Below are 19394 nucleotides of genomic sequence, written 5' to 3' on the forward strand. Positions count from 1 at the left end.
TCTCTATTACCCGAAATTCGGTTAGATGAATTTCTCAAATTCGCGAAGCAAACGTTCCCGCCCTTGAAGCAATAAATACCCTTTAACTCGAATTTTGTACAACATTGACTGTGTAGTACAGCAGTTGTGGTTTGTGAGGAACAGTTGACAAGTAAAGAAAGGATTACAGTGATGCTGGGAGGTAAAATGACGGGAACCGAAAAACAAACTTCTTGTGATAGAAAAATCGGCAAAGCCTCGTTGTTTTTCGCGTGTTAATTCATTACCGGTCACGTACGGAAGCAACCCCGGAAGTCGCGGATGGCAAGCTCCATTTACGAATCTTGGTTGCGTGGTTTCGAACTTACATACAGAGTCAGTCGAAAATAAATGATAGTGTTTCCCACAGCAATAAACGAATGTGAACATCTCTTTATTGCCCACCCTAGTATCCACCATCGGCTTACAGGCAATAAAGACAACAAAACACACAGAAACAAAACAAAACTTTAAGCAAACAATATCTAATCTATGTCTCTTAAAACTACTAACTACATACCCTAACTAATTTGGTGGCGTAGCCCAGGCGGATCCCCATACCCTTACCTAAACTAACAAAATCTACTATATTTCTCTTAAAACTACTTAACTCTATAAAACAACTTACTCCATACTTAAACTAATTTGGTGGTGCTGCAGAGGCGGATAGCCGGACCATAAGCTGCACCACCCTTCACTAAAACTAAAAATTCCACTCCCTACAACTAACTAACAACACAGCAATAAATGTTGTTGAAAAGTATGTGGAAGGAAAGAAGGTTAACAGTAAAAAACAGAAGAGACTAACAAATTTTTGTCAAAGGTGTTAATGGATGTATGTTTCTTGTTTCACTACTGAATGTACTGTATTCTATCTTCTGAAAGTTACTTTAATAAGGGTCATAATTAAAGCGATACCGTAAAATACGAGTTTGTTTTAAAATACTGTAAAAGAAATACTGTAATCAGTATAAGCTCGTAGATACATATGATTCAATTATGAGCTATATATGCTCAAAAACGGTGTTCTCTATATCTCGAAGTCAAATTTAGCTCCCGAGGTGATTCAAGATATCGAGACCAAATCCGTTGTGGGTAAATCGACCATTAAGTTGTTCTCTAATAAATTGTTCAACATAGGTACTCAAGTAGAACTACGACATAAATATAACGTCTTTCTGGGCTAGTTACAAACTAAAAAAATTAGAACTAATTCGCTACTTTTGAATAAGACTACATCAAGTACACATGCCAAGGTCCAATAATACGAAAAATGGCACAGTGTTGGAATGCATTTCCTTATTAGTTTGTATATAATCATTTGTATTGCTCTATACTCACGTTCATCATTTTGTAACAATATTTTAAAACTTTCATTCATATTCAACATTGACCATGGCTCAAGACCATCAATATTGTTAATTTTCACTTTACTTAAATCAAGTTACTTATATAATGACGGCTTTTTAAGTGATGTTTGTTATGTATTCAATTTTGTAGTAGATTTTAGATCAATTTTAACCAGGTACCTGATATGGTTTGAGGTAATGATACGGCTGATGATGTCCCATAGGAAAGAGCGAAACATGCAGCAATTATTATGTTAATGAGGATTTAACTCTAACTTTAACATATTGAGTTGTATTGAATAGGTGGAAGAGAAATAAATTTCTTACATTTATCATATTATACATTTACCAAGTAAATCTTAGAAATTTGAGGTTAATAAATCATTTGCAATAAATCAGCTGGTCATTCATAACATGAGTATTCTTATAAAAATTCAATCATGTTATTTCCGCCGATTATCAAATTGGTACCTACTTTTCCTGTTTTGGACGCAAATGTATCCTTCTTCATTCAACACATAACGTCCTTCCTCGCCGACAACTATAAAATAATTTGAATTCACTGTCATGTTAATATACTCGTACTTGTATTTTAATGTTTTTCACCACCACCAATGAATGCATTACTGCGCATGTCAAGTTAAATCTAACTAGATATTTTCGAGGAGTAAAAAAAGTTAACTTGAATGTATTTTCTGAACACCTTGTAGACTTAACTCTTTGCTTTTGTGAACGGATAGAGTGAACTCTGAGTTTACTGGGAGTTGGAGAGTACGTTAGTATTTTGTGAACGCAACCCTGTACTCTAACACTCTTCTTTGATAACGTGTCTCTCTGTCATGGCCATCCATCAATACTTCACATCACAGCCTGCACGGTTGCTAGGTAGCATCACCTCACACATTTTGTATTGCTAATTTTCAGGTGACTCCCAGCCATAAGACATGCAGTATTTATGACAATGACAGGGACAAAATCAATATTTCTATGCAAGTGGAGACGAAGGCAGAAGCTAATATTAGTAAACCACAAATAATATCATTCGAACTTCTTCTTCTTGATTCGTTATTCCCAACTAAGAAGCGTGTTTGAACTTATTAGCACTGTTTTTGTTTTTCTTCTTCTCTTCCCAATATCTCCTCATCCTCTCGATGTGTTCCTCTTTACATTGCTCTGTCCATCCTGTATTTAGTCGGGCGGGCTTTACAGAAAATTTGTGTTTGTGAATTAAGATTCTAAATTTTATTCTTTTCTTAAATCGTTTCTTCGTTAATGCCAATTTTATTTAGGTATTCAATGATTTATTTTAGACAATTATTGTCATTTTTCATTGATAAGGCTAAGTTTTAAATTGTCTTTGTGAGCCTGTTATTATCCATAAAATGTTAATCGTCGTTTCCTGATTGTGTCTGTGATTTTTTCTGTATATTAATTCAGAAGGTCGTCTAAAATAAACAACGTTACATATTATACATTTACAAAATAAATCTTAGAAATTTGAGGTTAATAAATAATTTTGCAATAAATCAGCTGATCATTCATAACATGAGTATTCTTATAAAAATCCAATCATGTTATTTCATGTGATTTCTTTTTCATCCAAATTCCATTTTCGCACTTTGGTCCTAAGATTTTCCTAAGGATTTTTATTTCTTGGTTTCCGATCACCTTTATTCGAGATCTGCCACCAAGTATAATAGTTCCAGATGCATAAAGTGCTTCTACTACTACCGTGTGGTCACGGCCAAGATGGCCATAGTGTGGATGATACGCAGAAATACCTTTAGCACATGGGACATTAAGCTGATCTTACGATAATCATCACAATGTGATGCACTAGCCTTTTAGGCATGGTGACAAAAGTAGATTTTGGCCAGTCAGATGGAATTCTACAAGATTTATATATTGCGTTGATTTAAAGGAAGTATATTTCGAATTTATTCATTGAAAACATATTCCTGTTCAATTGACAGCTTAAAATCTGTAAACAGTTTTTTTAATAATATCACAAAATAGGAAGTTGTCAATAGAACAGAAACACCTTCAGAAGTGTTCCGGCCGGGCTGAGTAGGTCAGACGCTGGCCTTCTGGCCCCATCTTGGCAGGTTCGATCCTGGCTCAGTCCGGTAGCATTTGAAGGTGTTCAAATATGTCAGCCTCGTGTCGGTAGATTTTCTGACACGTAAAAGAACTCCTGCGGAACTAACTTCGGGCACATCGGTGTCTCCGAAAACCTTAAAAGTACAGTAGATAGTGGGACGTAAAGCAAAATATCAATATTATATAAGTATTCCACATGTTTTGTTAAAACTAGCAAAGCCACATAGCATCTCACAGAGATATAATTTACATTAATTGCTTGTACATGGTGGAAGTCCCTTGTATGAAAAAATAACAATTTATATCCTCAAACATTTTCGATAGAATATTTCGTCAAACTTTCTATTAGTCACCCCATGTTAAGAAAACAGCATTGCTCGTACGACAACAGAGTCGTCATATCAAACGGCTCTCCTCAACGGCGTCATGGGGAAACGGCGACACATATATTGGTGAAACTCGATATTTAATGTCAAGATAAAAGAGGGAAGAAACTAAAGCAAAGCAAAGCAAAGTCACCTCCGTACAAGCCATGAAGGCCCTTGGAGGAGTGGAAGGTAAAGGCTTCCACCATTGTTAACCTCGGCACGCGATGGGGTAGAGTGGTTAGCTCTACGCCCGGCCGCCTTTGCCCCCAGGAGTTAACCTGGTATTCATTTTTGGTGTAGACTGAGTGAACCTCAAGGCCATATGCACCTCCGGAAGTGGAAATATCGTTTCTTAAATTTTACGACTTCCTGACGGGGATTCGAACCCACGCCCCTCCGTGCGAACCGAGCACGCCTTTACCGCCTCGGCCATGCAGCCCCTGGGGAAGAAACTAAACTGAATAGTATTTTTATGAAATCTAGAGTTTATTTTTTTACAGCAAATTCGAGGCAAATTGGGGGAGAAAATGGACAACAGATAATTGTTATAGGCTCGAGGAATGGAGGCTGCAGTTAACTGCAATTAAGGGGATATGGAGCCGCCTATCTCGTCAATGTTACGTTCCTGTTCCTTTTCCTCAGGATCTAATAAAGTTATGATAGTGAAATTTCTGCTACACATTCTTCGTTGCTAACTTACCATATTAAAACAGCCGTTGTTTTAATTACTTTTCCTTGAAATAAACAGCCAAATCTAAAAGAGTATTGCTTAAATAAAGAAAATCCTCCACTAAAATATTAATCAATATAATACAGTTTGATGGTGAAAATTACCCATCTCTGCGATAAATACTCACATATAAAAAGGAACTTTTTAAAAAAATAAGAAACTGAGAAAACTGTAATTAAAACTTTCCTTACACTTGTTCATATCTCAGTACATCCCTGTCCCATACGAAGGAGAATATGGCTCTTCCTATGATTCATAAAAGGTTTCGTTTAGCCTTGTCTCTGGATCCTCTAGCCTTTTTTTCACTTCCTCAGCCATTATTTCAGCTTATCGTAGTCTCTTTCGGTCCAATCCTTCACGGCATTGGCACAATTCTTTCCTACCTTTAGTCCTAACTCCTATAATACATGACATTTGGCAATGTTACCTTTATTAAAATTGGACATTGCATCCAGAACTCCAAATCTTAATGTTGTTATGCCCATAAAAGTGTCCTTAGAAATGCGACAACATATAACAGTGTTTACCGATTCATTGGGGTTTTTACTTTTGCCATGAAGACACGTCTCCAACAGCTGGGGACTGAACAGATCTCTAACAATGGACTTCATTTCCTTCATTCAAGCAAAAGGAAGATGTGTGTATTTGGAAAGGACATGGGGAATTCTTTCTTTTCTTGCTTTTAAATATTTTCACCAATTATGGCAATGAAATTCATCTCGTTTTCGATGGCATTGCTGGCAATTTTCTTATTGGTAGCGCATAATCAAATTAAATTTATGGCAATATCTAATGTTCAAACTATCATGCATTTACATCCTTTTAAAGGGCAGACTTCATGGATTCGTAAAATATAAAAATATAAAATACGATGATTTTGACAATTTTAACCGTTCTGTATGACCTTAATAAATTTGCCCAGGCAACGCTGGATACTACTGTGCCGTCGCATCGCCCCACGAAAAGAATGGTAAAAATTGAATGCGCTTGTGAAAGAAGTGATAAAAATAGAATGTGCTTCAACAGCCGTATAACAAAACCAAGTACAGATAAAGATCATAGCAAATTTCTGTATCAGTACAAGTCATGTCTTCATGTATCGCTGCACACAACAGCATCAAAATATTCAGTAAGAACTTATGTACAGTACGAGAACATTAGAAAACACGCGCGCGCACACACACCCACACATAAAAATTGATGACTTCTCTTTAACAGTGATAAGCTGTCGGCGGTTCACAATGTAACGGATTACGCGTTACATGTACCAGAGCAACTCAGAAGAAAAATGAAGGAAGACAACATTTTGCTTCCTCCCCCGCGAATGTATTTATTAAGTAGTTATTTTAATAACTCGCGGGCAAAAAAATTGCCTCATCTTTTTTCTGACTTTCATAATACAATATAAAGTACAGTATAATATTAACAAATCACGATGAATTATGGGTGTCCAAGAGGGGGTGTGTTCACTCCTTGTAGGTCCATAAAAGTAGTACTGTTTTCTTAACATGGAATGATCCATCTTTTACAAAATTCTTCGTTTTCTTTTTTACTGTTTTACTATGAGTTCGATGATGCACTAACCTTTAATAGATTTCTGGTGTCGATGAGTTGAAGTCACTTTGTCGCTATAACCTGTCTTCTTCCTTTTTCCAGCCTGGTGCACGACGTATGCTTAGACGAAGATTCGCCGACATCGTCTTCCAAGAGTGATCTGGACGATGATGATGCGAGTGTGATCAGTAACCTTAACAACAATAACAACAACAACCTCGTGATCCACCATGGCGGCAGTGGGAGCAGCAGTGGCGGCAGTCAGAGCAACAACAACTCGCCGCCCCCAAGCGCCAGCTTCTCCGCGGCCGAAGGCTCTACCGAAACAGCCCTCACCCCCTGGAGCGAACAACACCGGACCGGCCCCGGGGAACGTCGGCGTCGACGCCTCCCCGAAATCCCCAAGAACAAAAAATGTGAGTCTAGATGGGAGCTTTATTTTCAGTTGGAATGGTTTAAGATACCAATTCTTATAAAGTACAAATGGTTGACGAATTAAGACAAAATAAAAATGAGAGGCTTCTTTGAAAAGACTTTGGTTAAATTACAAATACTGTCATCATCATCACCCGTTTACCCTCCAGATTCGGTTTTTCCCTCGGACTTTGCGAGGGATCCCACCTCTACCGCCTCAAGGGCAGTGTCCTGGAGCTTCAGACTCTTGGTCGGGGGATACAACTGGGGAGTATGACCAGTACCTCGCCCAGGCGGCCTCACCTGCTATGCTGAACAGGGACCTTGTGGAGGGATGGAAAGATTGGAAGGGATAGGCAAGGAAGAGGGAAGGAGGCGGCCGTGGCCTTAAGTTAGGTACCATCCCGGCATTCGCCTGGAGGAGAAGTGGGAAACCACGGAAAACCACTTCCAGGATGGCTGAGGTGGGAATCGAACCCACCTCTACTCAGTTGCCCTCCCGAGGCTGAGTGGACCCTGTTTCAGCCCTCGTACCACTTTTCAATAAATTACAAATAATGTAACGATTGAAATTAGGAACGTCGATTGCGATGAAAAGAGGTTAGATGTCAGACACTGTAGCATATTAATCGATTTTAGTACTAAATTGGCTTCTATGATGACGAAAATGAGACAAATCATAGTTAATAAACGATAGATGAATATAAAAATATAAAACGAAAAGGGAGAAAAATGAAATTGTAGCCTACCCTAGTTCATTTTTAATAGCAACGAAATAAAACTCCATCAATATTTATTTCATAAAGTCTGATGTTTATATTTCCCCACTTACCGTATATCATTTTCTGCTCTTAAAATATAATATCACATCTATTTCTTAATTTGAAATCATCCTGTATATATTTCACAAAAATACTACTTGAGGGAACATTTCACGTCTAGCGTTACTTGAATAAATGAAGAGTACCGGCACTTCCTTAACAAATTTCATAACTCTGACATGTTTAGCAATTTTTTTTTTTTTTTTTTGTAATGTCCGTTATTCAGAATTTTAAAGAGAGCTGCTCTCATTTCTTTCCAATTGGTTTCATGGCGACAAAGGAGCTGGGATTGCGAAGAAAGCAGCCATAGCCTTAATTAAGGTACAGTGTGGTTTCGTGTGGAAATAGGAAACTATGGAAAACCATCTTCAGGGCTGCCGACAGTGTAATTCAAACTTACCATCCCCCGAATGCAAGCTCACGCCTATAAGATATTTATCATGCAACGAACTCGCTCAGTCTTCCATAATCCCCCCCCCCCCTCGATAAAATATATCGTAGAGAATAAATAACTATGGATAACATATTGTTTCAATGTTGTACACTACTCAAATTAAAATCACAAACACTGGTGACATCATGGTGGACAGCAATGTTTGATTTGACATAGATTGAACCAGTATTAAAATATTCTTGTATCATGCAGAAATGCTCTCATAATCTTAAAATACTGTTGTACTCAGTTAATTACATTTCTACAAACCAACATTTACTAATCTGGTAACGATGTTCAATGTCAAGAGAAAAAAGAAATTCACAGTATCATATTAAGAAATGTTTCTATTTAAGATGAATAATTTGTTTTTACTCCTTAAAATGATGTTTTTTTAATTTATTTATTAATTCACAGCATGTTCCACTACATCAGAAGTAATACTACATGCTCTGTATGAAACTTCATTATATTGTTTGCATAGATAAACTTACATAAATATCATTATTACTCTAAAGCAATTTAATTCCATAATTATCATGCATAATTAATTATATCTATACAAAATCTGCTATATTACTCTAGAAACTGTCTTTATCTATTATTTACATACACTAACATTTAATAATATGATCTACTACTGTCTAAATCAATCTATTTTAAGTAGAAAACAAATTCTTTTGTAAAATACATCATTAATTAAACTTTGTGGATTGTCCACTTTCCATACTTATTCATCATTTTATTCTTTAATGATTGTCTTTCCCTTTCATATTTTCCACACCGTTTGATCGACCGTTTGATCCTCTGTAAACACATGTACATAAAGGACTCTCTTTAAATTTAAATCAATACAAATATGAGTTTATTTCCCCATGCCCTGTTAATAAAGTCATTATTTTCCTCGTTAATGAGAACTTTATTCTGCCCTTTATACTTAGAAAAAATTATTTTATCATTCTATCATTTATTGTGTTATTCCATTCGTTTTCCCATTCACTTAAATTCACTGCTTAAGACAACGCTGGCTTGTTTATGGTCATAACTCACTGGTAGATTCCTGCTTCCCTGCTGCTTCTTTCGCTAGATTACCCACAATTTTGTTACCAATACTGGTATATCCATTACTCACTTTAATCCACATGTAATGAATCACTCAGTTCTGAAATTCTAGTTTTCTTGTTTGTTCTCTGATTGATACTACTGTACTAAGATGTGATGAACAGCATTACTTTCAAGTGAATCTAAAGTTTGTCTGTGTGAAGTACTGCTGTCTTCTGGTAATTAGGAAGCTGTTCATTTGTTTCTAAATACTCTAATGCTTTAAAAATTGTTAACTGTTCTGCTTTGTTATTTGAGTAGTTGTCTTTTAGTCTGTATTGTAACTGATGTACTAATTCTTTATCTATAAATATTGCAATTCCAGCACCAACTCCTGTGTCCCCCTTTATTTCCATAGGTATATATACTGACTTTATAATCTATATTCTCTTACTTTTTTAATTTAATTTTTTATGGTATATACATTTGCAGGATGTGGCCACGTTGAGTAGTGCCATAGGTTGTCCATTGTTATTTCCTGATAATTAAAGTTCGTAGAAAGTTACGGTACTTACTAACTTCTGAATTTCTAAGACGATAGGGGTACTTTAGGATAGAACACATAATGCTTCATTTGATGTAGTTCTAAATGCCTTTGCTATTCCAATATTGATTAATCTCTGTACTCCTTTAAGTTTTACTGCAATTTGTTTTGTGTTGTTGGCTTCAATCCAGACCGGAGCACCATATGATATACGGAGCACCATATGATATACAGTAATTGGTAGAATAGCACCTTTGTAAATGATTCTCATCACATCATAGCTCAACCCTCAATTTATTTTAGCCGATTTAGTCAAGGCATGTATCAAATTAATACATTTTTGTGACACTTGTTTTATGTGTTCATGGAAATTAAATTTCTTGTCAATTACTATGCCGAGGAATTTTAAACTCTCCGATTGCACTAGAGTTTTGTTATTCAGAAATATATTTAGATTTTGTGTTTCCTGAAATCTTTTCCTTGTTACAACCAATAGCCTTGATTTCTGCTCGTTGAGTGTGATATTATGATTTACTCTGCACCTTATAAAAGTCTAAGTTTCGCGTAATTTTTCAAGCTTGAGAAGGCTTCTTCCTTTGACAATCATCCACAAAAGGTAGAATCCTTGTGTGTTCGCTGTAATCTATGTTCAAAATGATGGTTAGCATCCTAATTCACTACAACAGCTCTTCAATGAGGCGACCATCAACTTCAGTGCAAACATTGTACCTATGAATGATGTTGTAGTACACTCACTTAATCACAGGTATCAGAAACGGGAGATTTAAACACTTGATTTAAAGTTGCTGTACATGTAGCATGGAAACTGTACATTTCTGGACATGGGTTCCTTTTCAGAATATTGTTTACTCAGTTCCCTCTACCAAGCTCTAGGAGTTTGCAATAGGAATTTGATGAACATACTGTATATGCAAGACTGGTGATTAAAACATCCCAGACCCTTCCATCAACCACAGTAAATACTGTTAATTACTCATTCCATGTGTCAGTTACTCTCATAATGTTGAAATACCTGTTCTACAAAACTTCAAGGTCTATTGCCATGTAATGGCTTCTCTTGTAATGTTAATATACAGTACTTGGTTAATAAATTTCAAGACCTAGAAAAAATAAATCCTGTTTTACCTTATATAATGTAGTAGATATTCTCATAACCTAAAAATACAGCAGAGGCTGGTTTAAATATAATTCAAGTGGAACAATTTGAGTTACTTTTAACTCAGAACTATTTATAAGTATGTTTATATATATATATATATATATTTTATTAATTAAGATTCACAACTCTGACACTGTTATGGATATTTTCTTGTGTACTCTGATACATTTTTACTTTTAAAAAATGATTAAACAGTACTTAATTCAGAAAACATGTATGAAAATACTAATAAACAACAGTCACAAAAGTAAATGTACAATAAGACAAGACCTACCAATATAGTGCTTGTAATTTTTTTAAGGTATTCTCCAATTCTCGAATAAATCTCAATTTGTCTTCTAGTTTTCTATCACTTGGGGCTTCTGTAGACATACTAATAAACCGTCTGTCTTCTTCTTCTTCTTCTTCTTCTTCTTCTTCTTCTTCTTCGTGAATGGGTCACTTAGGACCACGCTGAGCTCTTCTCTTTGCCCAATAGTTTTTCATTTTCATCGTTTCTTATAATTTCTGTTCCTCCGACCAGGTATATTGTGTTGATTTCTTCTTATCTCTCTCAAATCCTGTGGTGTGAACAATTTTCCTGATTACATTTCTATCCTGCAGATTTGATCCTAATTCAGTGAGGTCTTTCTTCACTTGCTTATATCATTTCAATCTCGTACATTTGATTTGCAGAAATTTGTATATTCGATAAGTAAGTCTGGTGTTATTCTTTCCAAATAGCTTAAAAATTGAATTCATAGCAGTCTCAATGTATATTGATGTGAAAATGAATAAACTTTTATTTCCTTATCAAGCAGTTTTTATATCATTTAGTCTTACTGCAGTAAAAACAAAATCACCTCAGAGCATTTCTCTCTCTCAGAGTTCAAATTAATAAGGGGAATGGAGGGATTTTTCTCTCTGATCAAAAAATAGTTTCTTCCCTGACTGGGAATACTATTCCCTATTTTTACGAATTATCACCATGTGAACATAAATTTCTTCTCGAATGAATTGCCTGCATAATAATATGATTCTATACTGCAGCATAAATCGTACAGAGCAGAGTGGCCACGCATGTTAATGTGCTACGGCTGTGGAGCCAAGCTCTGTATTTGGGAGGTAAGTGGTGAGTGAGTTCAAACCCACCAGCGGCTGCCATGAGAATTGTTTTTGGTGGTTTCCCATTTTTACCTCCAGGAACATGTTGGAACAGCTGATTCCTTCCAGCTCCTTACCCAGTTTCAATCAACATTCATTTCATCTTTATTAGCTCCACAACTAAGGTTGGTGACGGGAAGGGGATCTGCCCACAAAAACATGCCATATAATTTCATCTTATCTCATTCCCGACCCTGTATCATGAAACAGGACTAAGGGGTACACATACACACTGCAGTATAAATCATGTAGGCCAATAAGCATTTCTGCAGTAATCAATCAATCAATCAATCAATCAATCAATCAATCAATCAAGCAAGCAAGCAAGCAAGCAAGCAAGCAAGCAAGCAATCGATCAATCAATCAAGCAATCAATCAAGCAAGCAATCAAGCAATCTATCAATCAAACATCTGCATTACAACTATCGTCCAGGTGGCAGGTGGCAGATTCCCTATCAGGTGTTCACCTAGCTTACCTAGTAAGCATGCAATTGACACACACTGATGTAAATAACATTCATAACACATTTTGTAAACTTCTTATTACTGCTTTGTGACCATAACTGTTCAACCCAAACACTTCTTAAGTGAGAGTAATGATAAAAAATGTTTTTCTGGTTTTAAATGGGTGCTAATCTCAGTTGCTCAGTCATTGCTGTAAGTTCAGTTTCTCTAAAGAATGCAGATCAGTGTAGGTTAGGCTATGTTAAAAGATAATAGATGGTAAACATTAAATGAAGAGATTTGTGATAGTGAAGTGTAAAATAACAGAATCAAATAGTGTATCAGAATTTCAAGCATCAAGTAATAAACCTACATTTACTTTTATATGTGGTTAAATATAATTATGTTAGTATATTACACTAACGTGTAATTTTCCACCCCTCATCAAAATGTTTTATTCAAACTCCACACTTTGTACAGTATTGTTAGTTCAGCAGTTTCACTTCTGTCTTCTCTTTTAACTAGTTCTGTTTTGTTGCCCAGTAACAAATGCTGCATTCTGAGAGCAAGACTGGAATAACAACACATACAAGTCAACCACACGTACTAAACTTTCTACTAGGCAGTCCACATCATACTGGAGTGGCTACACAGTACTAGTGCAGACGTACTATTCATAGCAAGGGTTATACCATCCAGTCAAGTATAGATGATAAGTATAAATGATAATTATGTTGAAATCAGTTCTGCACTACTCATAAAAATATATTATACAGTCATCGAAAAAGAATACGCATATTTTTTAAAAATGCTCCTGCTAGTACGATAAACATATTGAGGTGATTATGGTCTTAAAATGAAGAAGAAAGAAGGGAGTTGTCTTTGAAACTGCTACTAGTAGTCGTTGTACTAGTTGCTTGACCTTGACTGGGTAATATAAGCCTCGCTATGAATAGTATATCTGCACTAGTACTGTGAAGCCACTGCAGTATGATGTGGACCGCCCAGCAGAAAGTTCAGTACATGTTGTTTGTGAAATTCAAATAAAATGTGCTTGTTCAATGTAACTTTAGAACAACTTACAGTGTTGTGATGTGCCAGACAATGTACGCAACGCACTGATGCTCAGTTTACAAATGGTTAGAATGGTAGAGATGGCACTATTCCCTGGCTGCCTAGAAGCTCTGATCCCACTCTTCTTCTGGGGATACATTAAGAACATCGTTTATGGGGATAATTTATGTGACTTAGTGCATCTAAGAGAAAGGATCACTGCTACCATCCCAACTGTCACTCCAAACATGCTCCAGTGTATAAGGCAAGAAACTGATTATTGATTCGATGTCTCCCATGCCATTAATGGGGCACATACAAAAAATGAATTAAGGTATATAAATCAATCTTCCCTACTGGGTGAGTTGGCCATGCCGTTAGGGGTGCGCAGCTGTGAGTTTGCATTTGGGAGATAGTGGGTTGAAACCCCTATGTCGGCAGCCCTGAATATGGTTTTCCGTGGTTTCCCATTTCCACACCAGGCAAATGGTGGGGCTGTACCTTAATTAAGGCCACGTCCGCTCCCTTCCCACTCCTATTCCATCATCGCCATAAGACCTATCTGTGTTGGTGTGCCATAAAGCCACTTCTCTCATCTTTCCACTTCGGTTTAAGAGCATAATAACCTCAATATGTTTACCCTACTTGATGCAGCTTTTTTTTTTTTTTTTTTTTTTTTTTTTTTTTTTTTTTTGCATATGAATTTTCTTCCTCGATGAGCCTGATAATAATACCTACACTTAATTCAATACTACATGCAACTAAGTTATGAATAAACAAATTTCAGTTGCACTTGCCAAATAAAGTCCAGGTGTATTGTGTTAGGAAAAGTAACTAGTCTTGTAATGCTATTATACTTGTTATATTTCAGCCTCAGTGATGGCCATGGTGCAGCAGCCCTCCCTCGCAGATGAGCTGGGAGAGGCGATGGAACGAGGGGACTCCATACCGGAATCTCTCCAGTTTGCTATTGGAGGTCAAACAAGGCCTCTTCTTGTCCTCAAGTGCCATAATTATCTGAGAGGTTTGTACAAGTACTTTTGCAGTATTAAAATACATGTTCAATAAGCAGCAGCACATTTCATTTGGACAGTGAATTTAATAAACTGGGATGCAGTAAAGAGATTTCTGGGAAACTTTCCATACAGTGAGTGCTTATGAGAAATTTCATTAGTTATCATTAGATGTCATACAACTCCATTGCCAACTGGTTATTATGCTGGCCTTGGGTTCAAAGGGTCCTTGGTTCAATTCCTGATCAGGTCAGGATTTTAACTTTCATTGGTTAATTCCATTGGCCAAGGACTGGTAGTTTTGTGTCATCTTGAATGTTAGATATCGTCCTAAGTAGTATAAACATGCAGGTCAGCCATGGGCCTCATCAGGCCCCTCCTTATCAGTTTGTTCTGAATGTGCTGTTCATTCCATCTCTTCCAACAGAATAGAGCCATAGATTCATGTCCTCTGTAGCGTAACGGTCGGTGTTGTTAGCTGCCATCCTTGGGGCCCGGGTTCGATTCCCGATACTGCAGGAAATTTAAGAATGGCAGGGGGACTGGTATGTGGTTGAAATGGTACATGCACCTCCATTAGGGGTGTGCCTGAAAAGAGCTGCACCACCTCGGGATGAGGACATGAGTTTACCTTTATAGATTCATGTGTGCTGAGGTAAATATCATTTCTGTTTACATAATCTCAAAGTGGCTGTACCACTGTGAACTTGTCCCAAGGATTCAGGGCTTTGAAGCAGCTCCTCAAATCTGTATAAGGAAATCAAACCTGCAACTCCAGGATATGAATTTGTCAGAATTCTATCAACAGTCAATCTGAAAATAATTATAAGTATGTAAAACACAATTTAAATTAATTACAACACATTTTGATTCATAAAGTGATATACAACTCATATAATTAAAGAGCAAGTCATTAAAGATGCTTGTTGTTTAAAGAGGCCTAACGGGTAGGTCATCAGCCCAGTCATTAAGGGACTTTCAAATTGTATGAAACAGTGTACCCTCCTTATGCCTACCGCTTCACTTTTGGGGCAGTGAAATAAATGAGTCTCTAGAGTTTCCAAATTAATAAATATGACCAATTTCTTGTTCCATAATTTTCTTCAAGTTAATGGGGCACCAACACCTTTGACCAATCAAAATTGCTATTTTTCATTTTTTCATTTAAAACTATAATTTTCTCTTTATAACAGTGCAAATATTTTGTTAATATATGCAATACTTTCAGAGTTATGACCAAAAACGTGAAGGTCTTTCACCCAAGCAAGTTTGCTGCTCGTTTCCTGTAACTTTTGATTTTTAGAACTGTTTTCCTGATAACTCTGAAGATATTAAGATGAAATTTAGCATGCATGTATATTTCATAGAGAAGAGGAAGTTATTGTAGAATTATTGAGCTACATTCATTGGTTAAATTTATAAATATATATTTTCAAATGAAAATTAATGGAAAAATTGACTACTTGAAAATAACTTCATGAAAAAATATTTATACTTGATGGACTTCACTGATTCTACTGCAGTACATGTTGTAGTTATAACATTATTAATAATAATAAAAAAAGAATCATAGAGAAATATTCATATGTTTGGAAATTGAGGAAATTGGCAAAATAGGGGCCATGATACACCGCCATTTTGAACAATTAATTATATATAATGGCATAGGTGTATATGATTTCTAAATATTTTGGCATGTTATTGAAGAATAATGTGTTTGTCATGCTAAATTTCCTTTTAGTATTAATTTCCACTGCTGCAGAAAAAAAGTATAATACACCCCATTTTTCTGTGTTCAGAGGTGTACGTCCTCCCTTAAATGAAGAAACACAAATAAATATTTACAAAACAATTAAGTAATCAATTTACTTTTTATTCAGGGACATCTTGCATAGTCCAGCTAGCACATATTCAACAGCAGCTAATTGTTCAAGAATGAAGCTCTGTGTTTGAATATTGTGAGCTGTCTGTGATCTTACCACCTTAATTCAACCACACAATAAAACTTGTCGTAAGACATATATTACCTCTCAAAAAGAAGTAACAACCAGCGGCCCCAAAATTGGGGCTACGGGCATATATGGGTTTAGTACTCCTAGTGCAAAGTACAGGAAGATAGTTCTAATTCATTAATAAATATACTAACCCTTGTAACTTTGTCCACAGATGAAGACAGCTCACCTGACTCGGAACGATTTCACAGTACAGATGTAGACTCTGGAAATTCAACAGCACATTCACCTGATGGCCCCAAGTCAACATCCCCACAACCACCTCTCACTGGTAAGTGCTAAGAATTCCATTGTTTCATATCCTAAAACAATCATGGACACAACAGGTAAGTGTTCCCGATATTAGCACATCACCTTGCTATAGGAAATTAGCTAATGAATCTGGTCCGCTATTCAAACTGTTCATCATATATACTAACTAATTCAATAGTGGACATTAACCCATTCAAGTCACAATAAATGGCCACATTGTTGACTGTGGAATTACAATATTTAATTTGCCCACCAGTAGTTTGAGTGTACTTGTCACACAAAAACATGCATAAAATATTAATTAATATAATTCACTGCTGGCTGTAGTACAAATGTTTCATTTGAAATCATTTTAAAAAGAGCGGATCCATGTACTCTAAAATTGGCGTAATTTCGAACGGTGAAAGGGCTCTAAATTTTTTGTATTTCTGAGACACTGCTGTATCCATAAAATGGATATACCAATATATCAGAATTATTGCCTTTATTCTCCTATATCCAATCACTGTGGGGATTTTTTTGGCACTGGCCACTCTTGTTTGGAAGGACCTGGCATGGCACTTTCACTCACTTTCTTCAATGCTCTTCACACTCGAGTAACTTCCACTGTTGCTATCACTACCCTCGAACTCGCATTCATTTTCCAAAACATCATTATTGCCATAATCGCAATCTAAAACACTGTCTACAAGCGCTTTCAAACTCTCGTCATCTTTACCATAATGCTGGTTCAACTGCATTGTGAATACTGAATATTGATGGAAATAAACTGTTGTTCAACAATCCCAGTGTCACACTGTTTACCAACAGTACATGCCTCTAGTTCCTTACAGTGTACGGTATATTGTGAGAACTTATATTACAAATGGAATGTACTATGATACTGATACCGAGTCATTACAAGCTGAATTTGTCACTTGATTCATGCACAAAAACACTGCGTGCGACCACAGTTTGTCAAATGATGTGAATAGCTGGCCATACACAGAAAAGAACTGTGATAGGCGAGGCCTTTTGTGACACATACCAACATGTTAGGACTGCTCGTTAGTGAGTGAGATCAGTTTGAGGCGTTATCTGCTACAGACCTGTTGTCAGCACCTCACCGGAAAGACCTCGTCTCATAGATAAAGCCTTTTGTAGGGAAAGCATGGAGTGGACAAAAGCACTTTTAGAGAAATTTATTGAAATTTACAAAGAGTGGCCATGTCTCTGGCAATTAAAACATGAGGTGTCGCAGTGTTGCAATCAAGCATTCTTCATGTGATATGCTTTGTCACATTACAGTATCCTCCATCTTCAGCTTAGAAGCTACAATACCTACAATACATACACTATCAACTAGACTGTTCACCAGTAATAGCTACGTAAAACAAGTCATAATGTATATGTATTACAAATCAAACATTTAACGTAATAACGAGAAAAATCCATACATGCTTACCTAAAAGCATATCATAATCGCTGTGGTCCATTTGCAAATAATTCTTGTAATCTTCTGGTTCATTTTCTCTCAGGTGTTGTATCAGACACATGTGACTAAAGCTGTCTTGCTCTCTTATCCATGATTTCATCCACTTCGACTGATTTTTATTTTTGTATGATTTAACATATAGCGAAATGCACATTCCAACAGCCAGAATAGCAAATTTTATTTTCCTCTGGACACTGTCTGCTTCGATGTCCATCACACAGTTCTAAGCACAGCAGACCTGACCAGCAAGGATTCCAAACTAGTTTGAAAGGCTAGCAGATGAGGCTTGGCCTGCCGAGAACTCAGAGATCATTCCATTAACAGGAGGGTCTGAACTGTTCACAGATCATGTTGCACAACACGACAGGCTTGGTGTCACAGTTGATGGCGAGCAGCAGGCCGGGTCTCTGAAGGTCACGCCTGGCAGGCGGCCTGCCGGATCTGGCCCCAAAGGTGAGGCCTGCCAAAAAATCTTTCCGTGTCTGGGCAGCTAACGGGTTAATAAGGAGTGAGCCAACCCTTGGCCTTTATTACAGCTCCAACTTTGTGGTGAAGACTGTCTACGAAGTGTTGAAATCTTCTCTGAGGAAATTCAATACATTTCCTCCCGCAGTGCCGTGTTGAATTAGTTATCCTGAAAATAATTAAAACATGAATATGGCATGCAAACTTTGCTTGGGAGCATTTATTTTTAAAGTTTGTTTAATCTCACTTAGTGATGATAGTCTCTATGCTAAAAAATGCAAAATGTAATAATGCCTTTTTCTTTGCAAACTTTCAGATCATTCCATCCCCATATGCAAAAGAAAAGTCATTAGTTTAATAATAATAATAATAATAATAATAATAATAATAATAATAATAATAATAATAATAATAATAATAATAATAATAATAATAATAATAATAATAATAATAATAATAATAATAATAATAATAATAATAATAATAATAATAATAATAATAATAATAATAATAATAATAATAATAATAATAATAATAATAATAATAATAATAATAATAATAATAATAATAATAATAATAATAATAATAATAATAATATGGTACTTTATTAATGGTAATATCATTTTACATAACAGTAGAGAAGAATAAACAAAACAAAACACACTAAAACGAAAGTTCAATGGAGTATAAGTAGAAAAATATGAACAGATATATACACAGGTTATATTACAAGTAATCACAGGAAAGTAATAGTCAATTCTGGAGATTATGTAAGTGATTTCTAAATTTTGACAATGAGCAGTTAAATATATCAATATCCACTTTGTTTAGAGATCTTGACATTCGTTCAATTGGCCCATTGAATGCGTAGTTAGTTCTATGCCAATTTGTAGACAATGTAGTCTTGAACCTTGTGCGTCTGTCTGGTACATGTACGTTAATTTTTGCAAAGAGTTGTGGACAATTCACCAAGGAATGAAGCAATT

General features: G+C 36.0%; 1 protein-coding gene across 3 annotated transcripts in view; it reads left to right on the top strand.

The window, feature by feature from the left end:
* Nucleotides 1–19394, top strand: part of Aplip1 (JNK-interacting protein Aplip1) — a 218111-nt gene that overhangs the window by 157619 nt on the left and 41098 nt on the right. For 2 of the 3 annotated variants that reach the window (XM_067135745.2, XM_067135746.2), the window contains 4 exons: nt 6222–6535; nt 14064–14216; nt 16372–16488; nt 18289–18396. In XM_067135745.2, the coding sequence (XP_066991846.2) occupies nt 6222–6535; nt 14064–14216; nt 16372–16488; nt 18289–18396 (692 nt within the window). The remainder of the gene's footprint in view (nt 1–6221; nt 6536–14063; nt 14217–16371; nt 16489–18288; nt 18397–19394) is intronic. The other variant, XM_067135747.2, reaches the window with a different exon arrangement.

The sequence above is a fragment of the Anabrus simplex genome, chromosome 1, assembly GCF_040414725.1.
Source record: "Anabrus simplex isolate iqAnaSimp1 chromosome 1, ASM4041472v1, whole genome shotgun sequence".
NCBI classification, from domain to species: domain Eukaryota; kingdom Metazoa; phylum Arthropoda; class Insecta; order Orthoptera; family Tettigoniidae; genus Anabrus; species Anabrus simplex.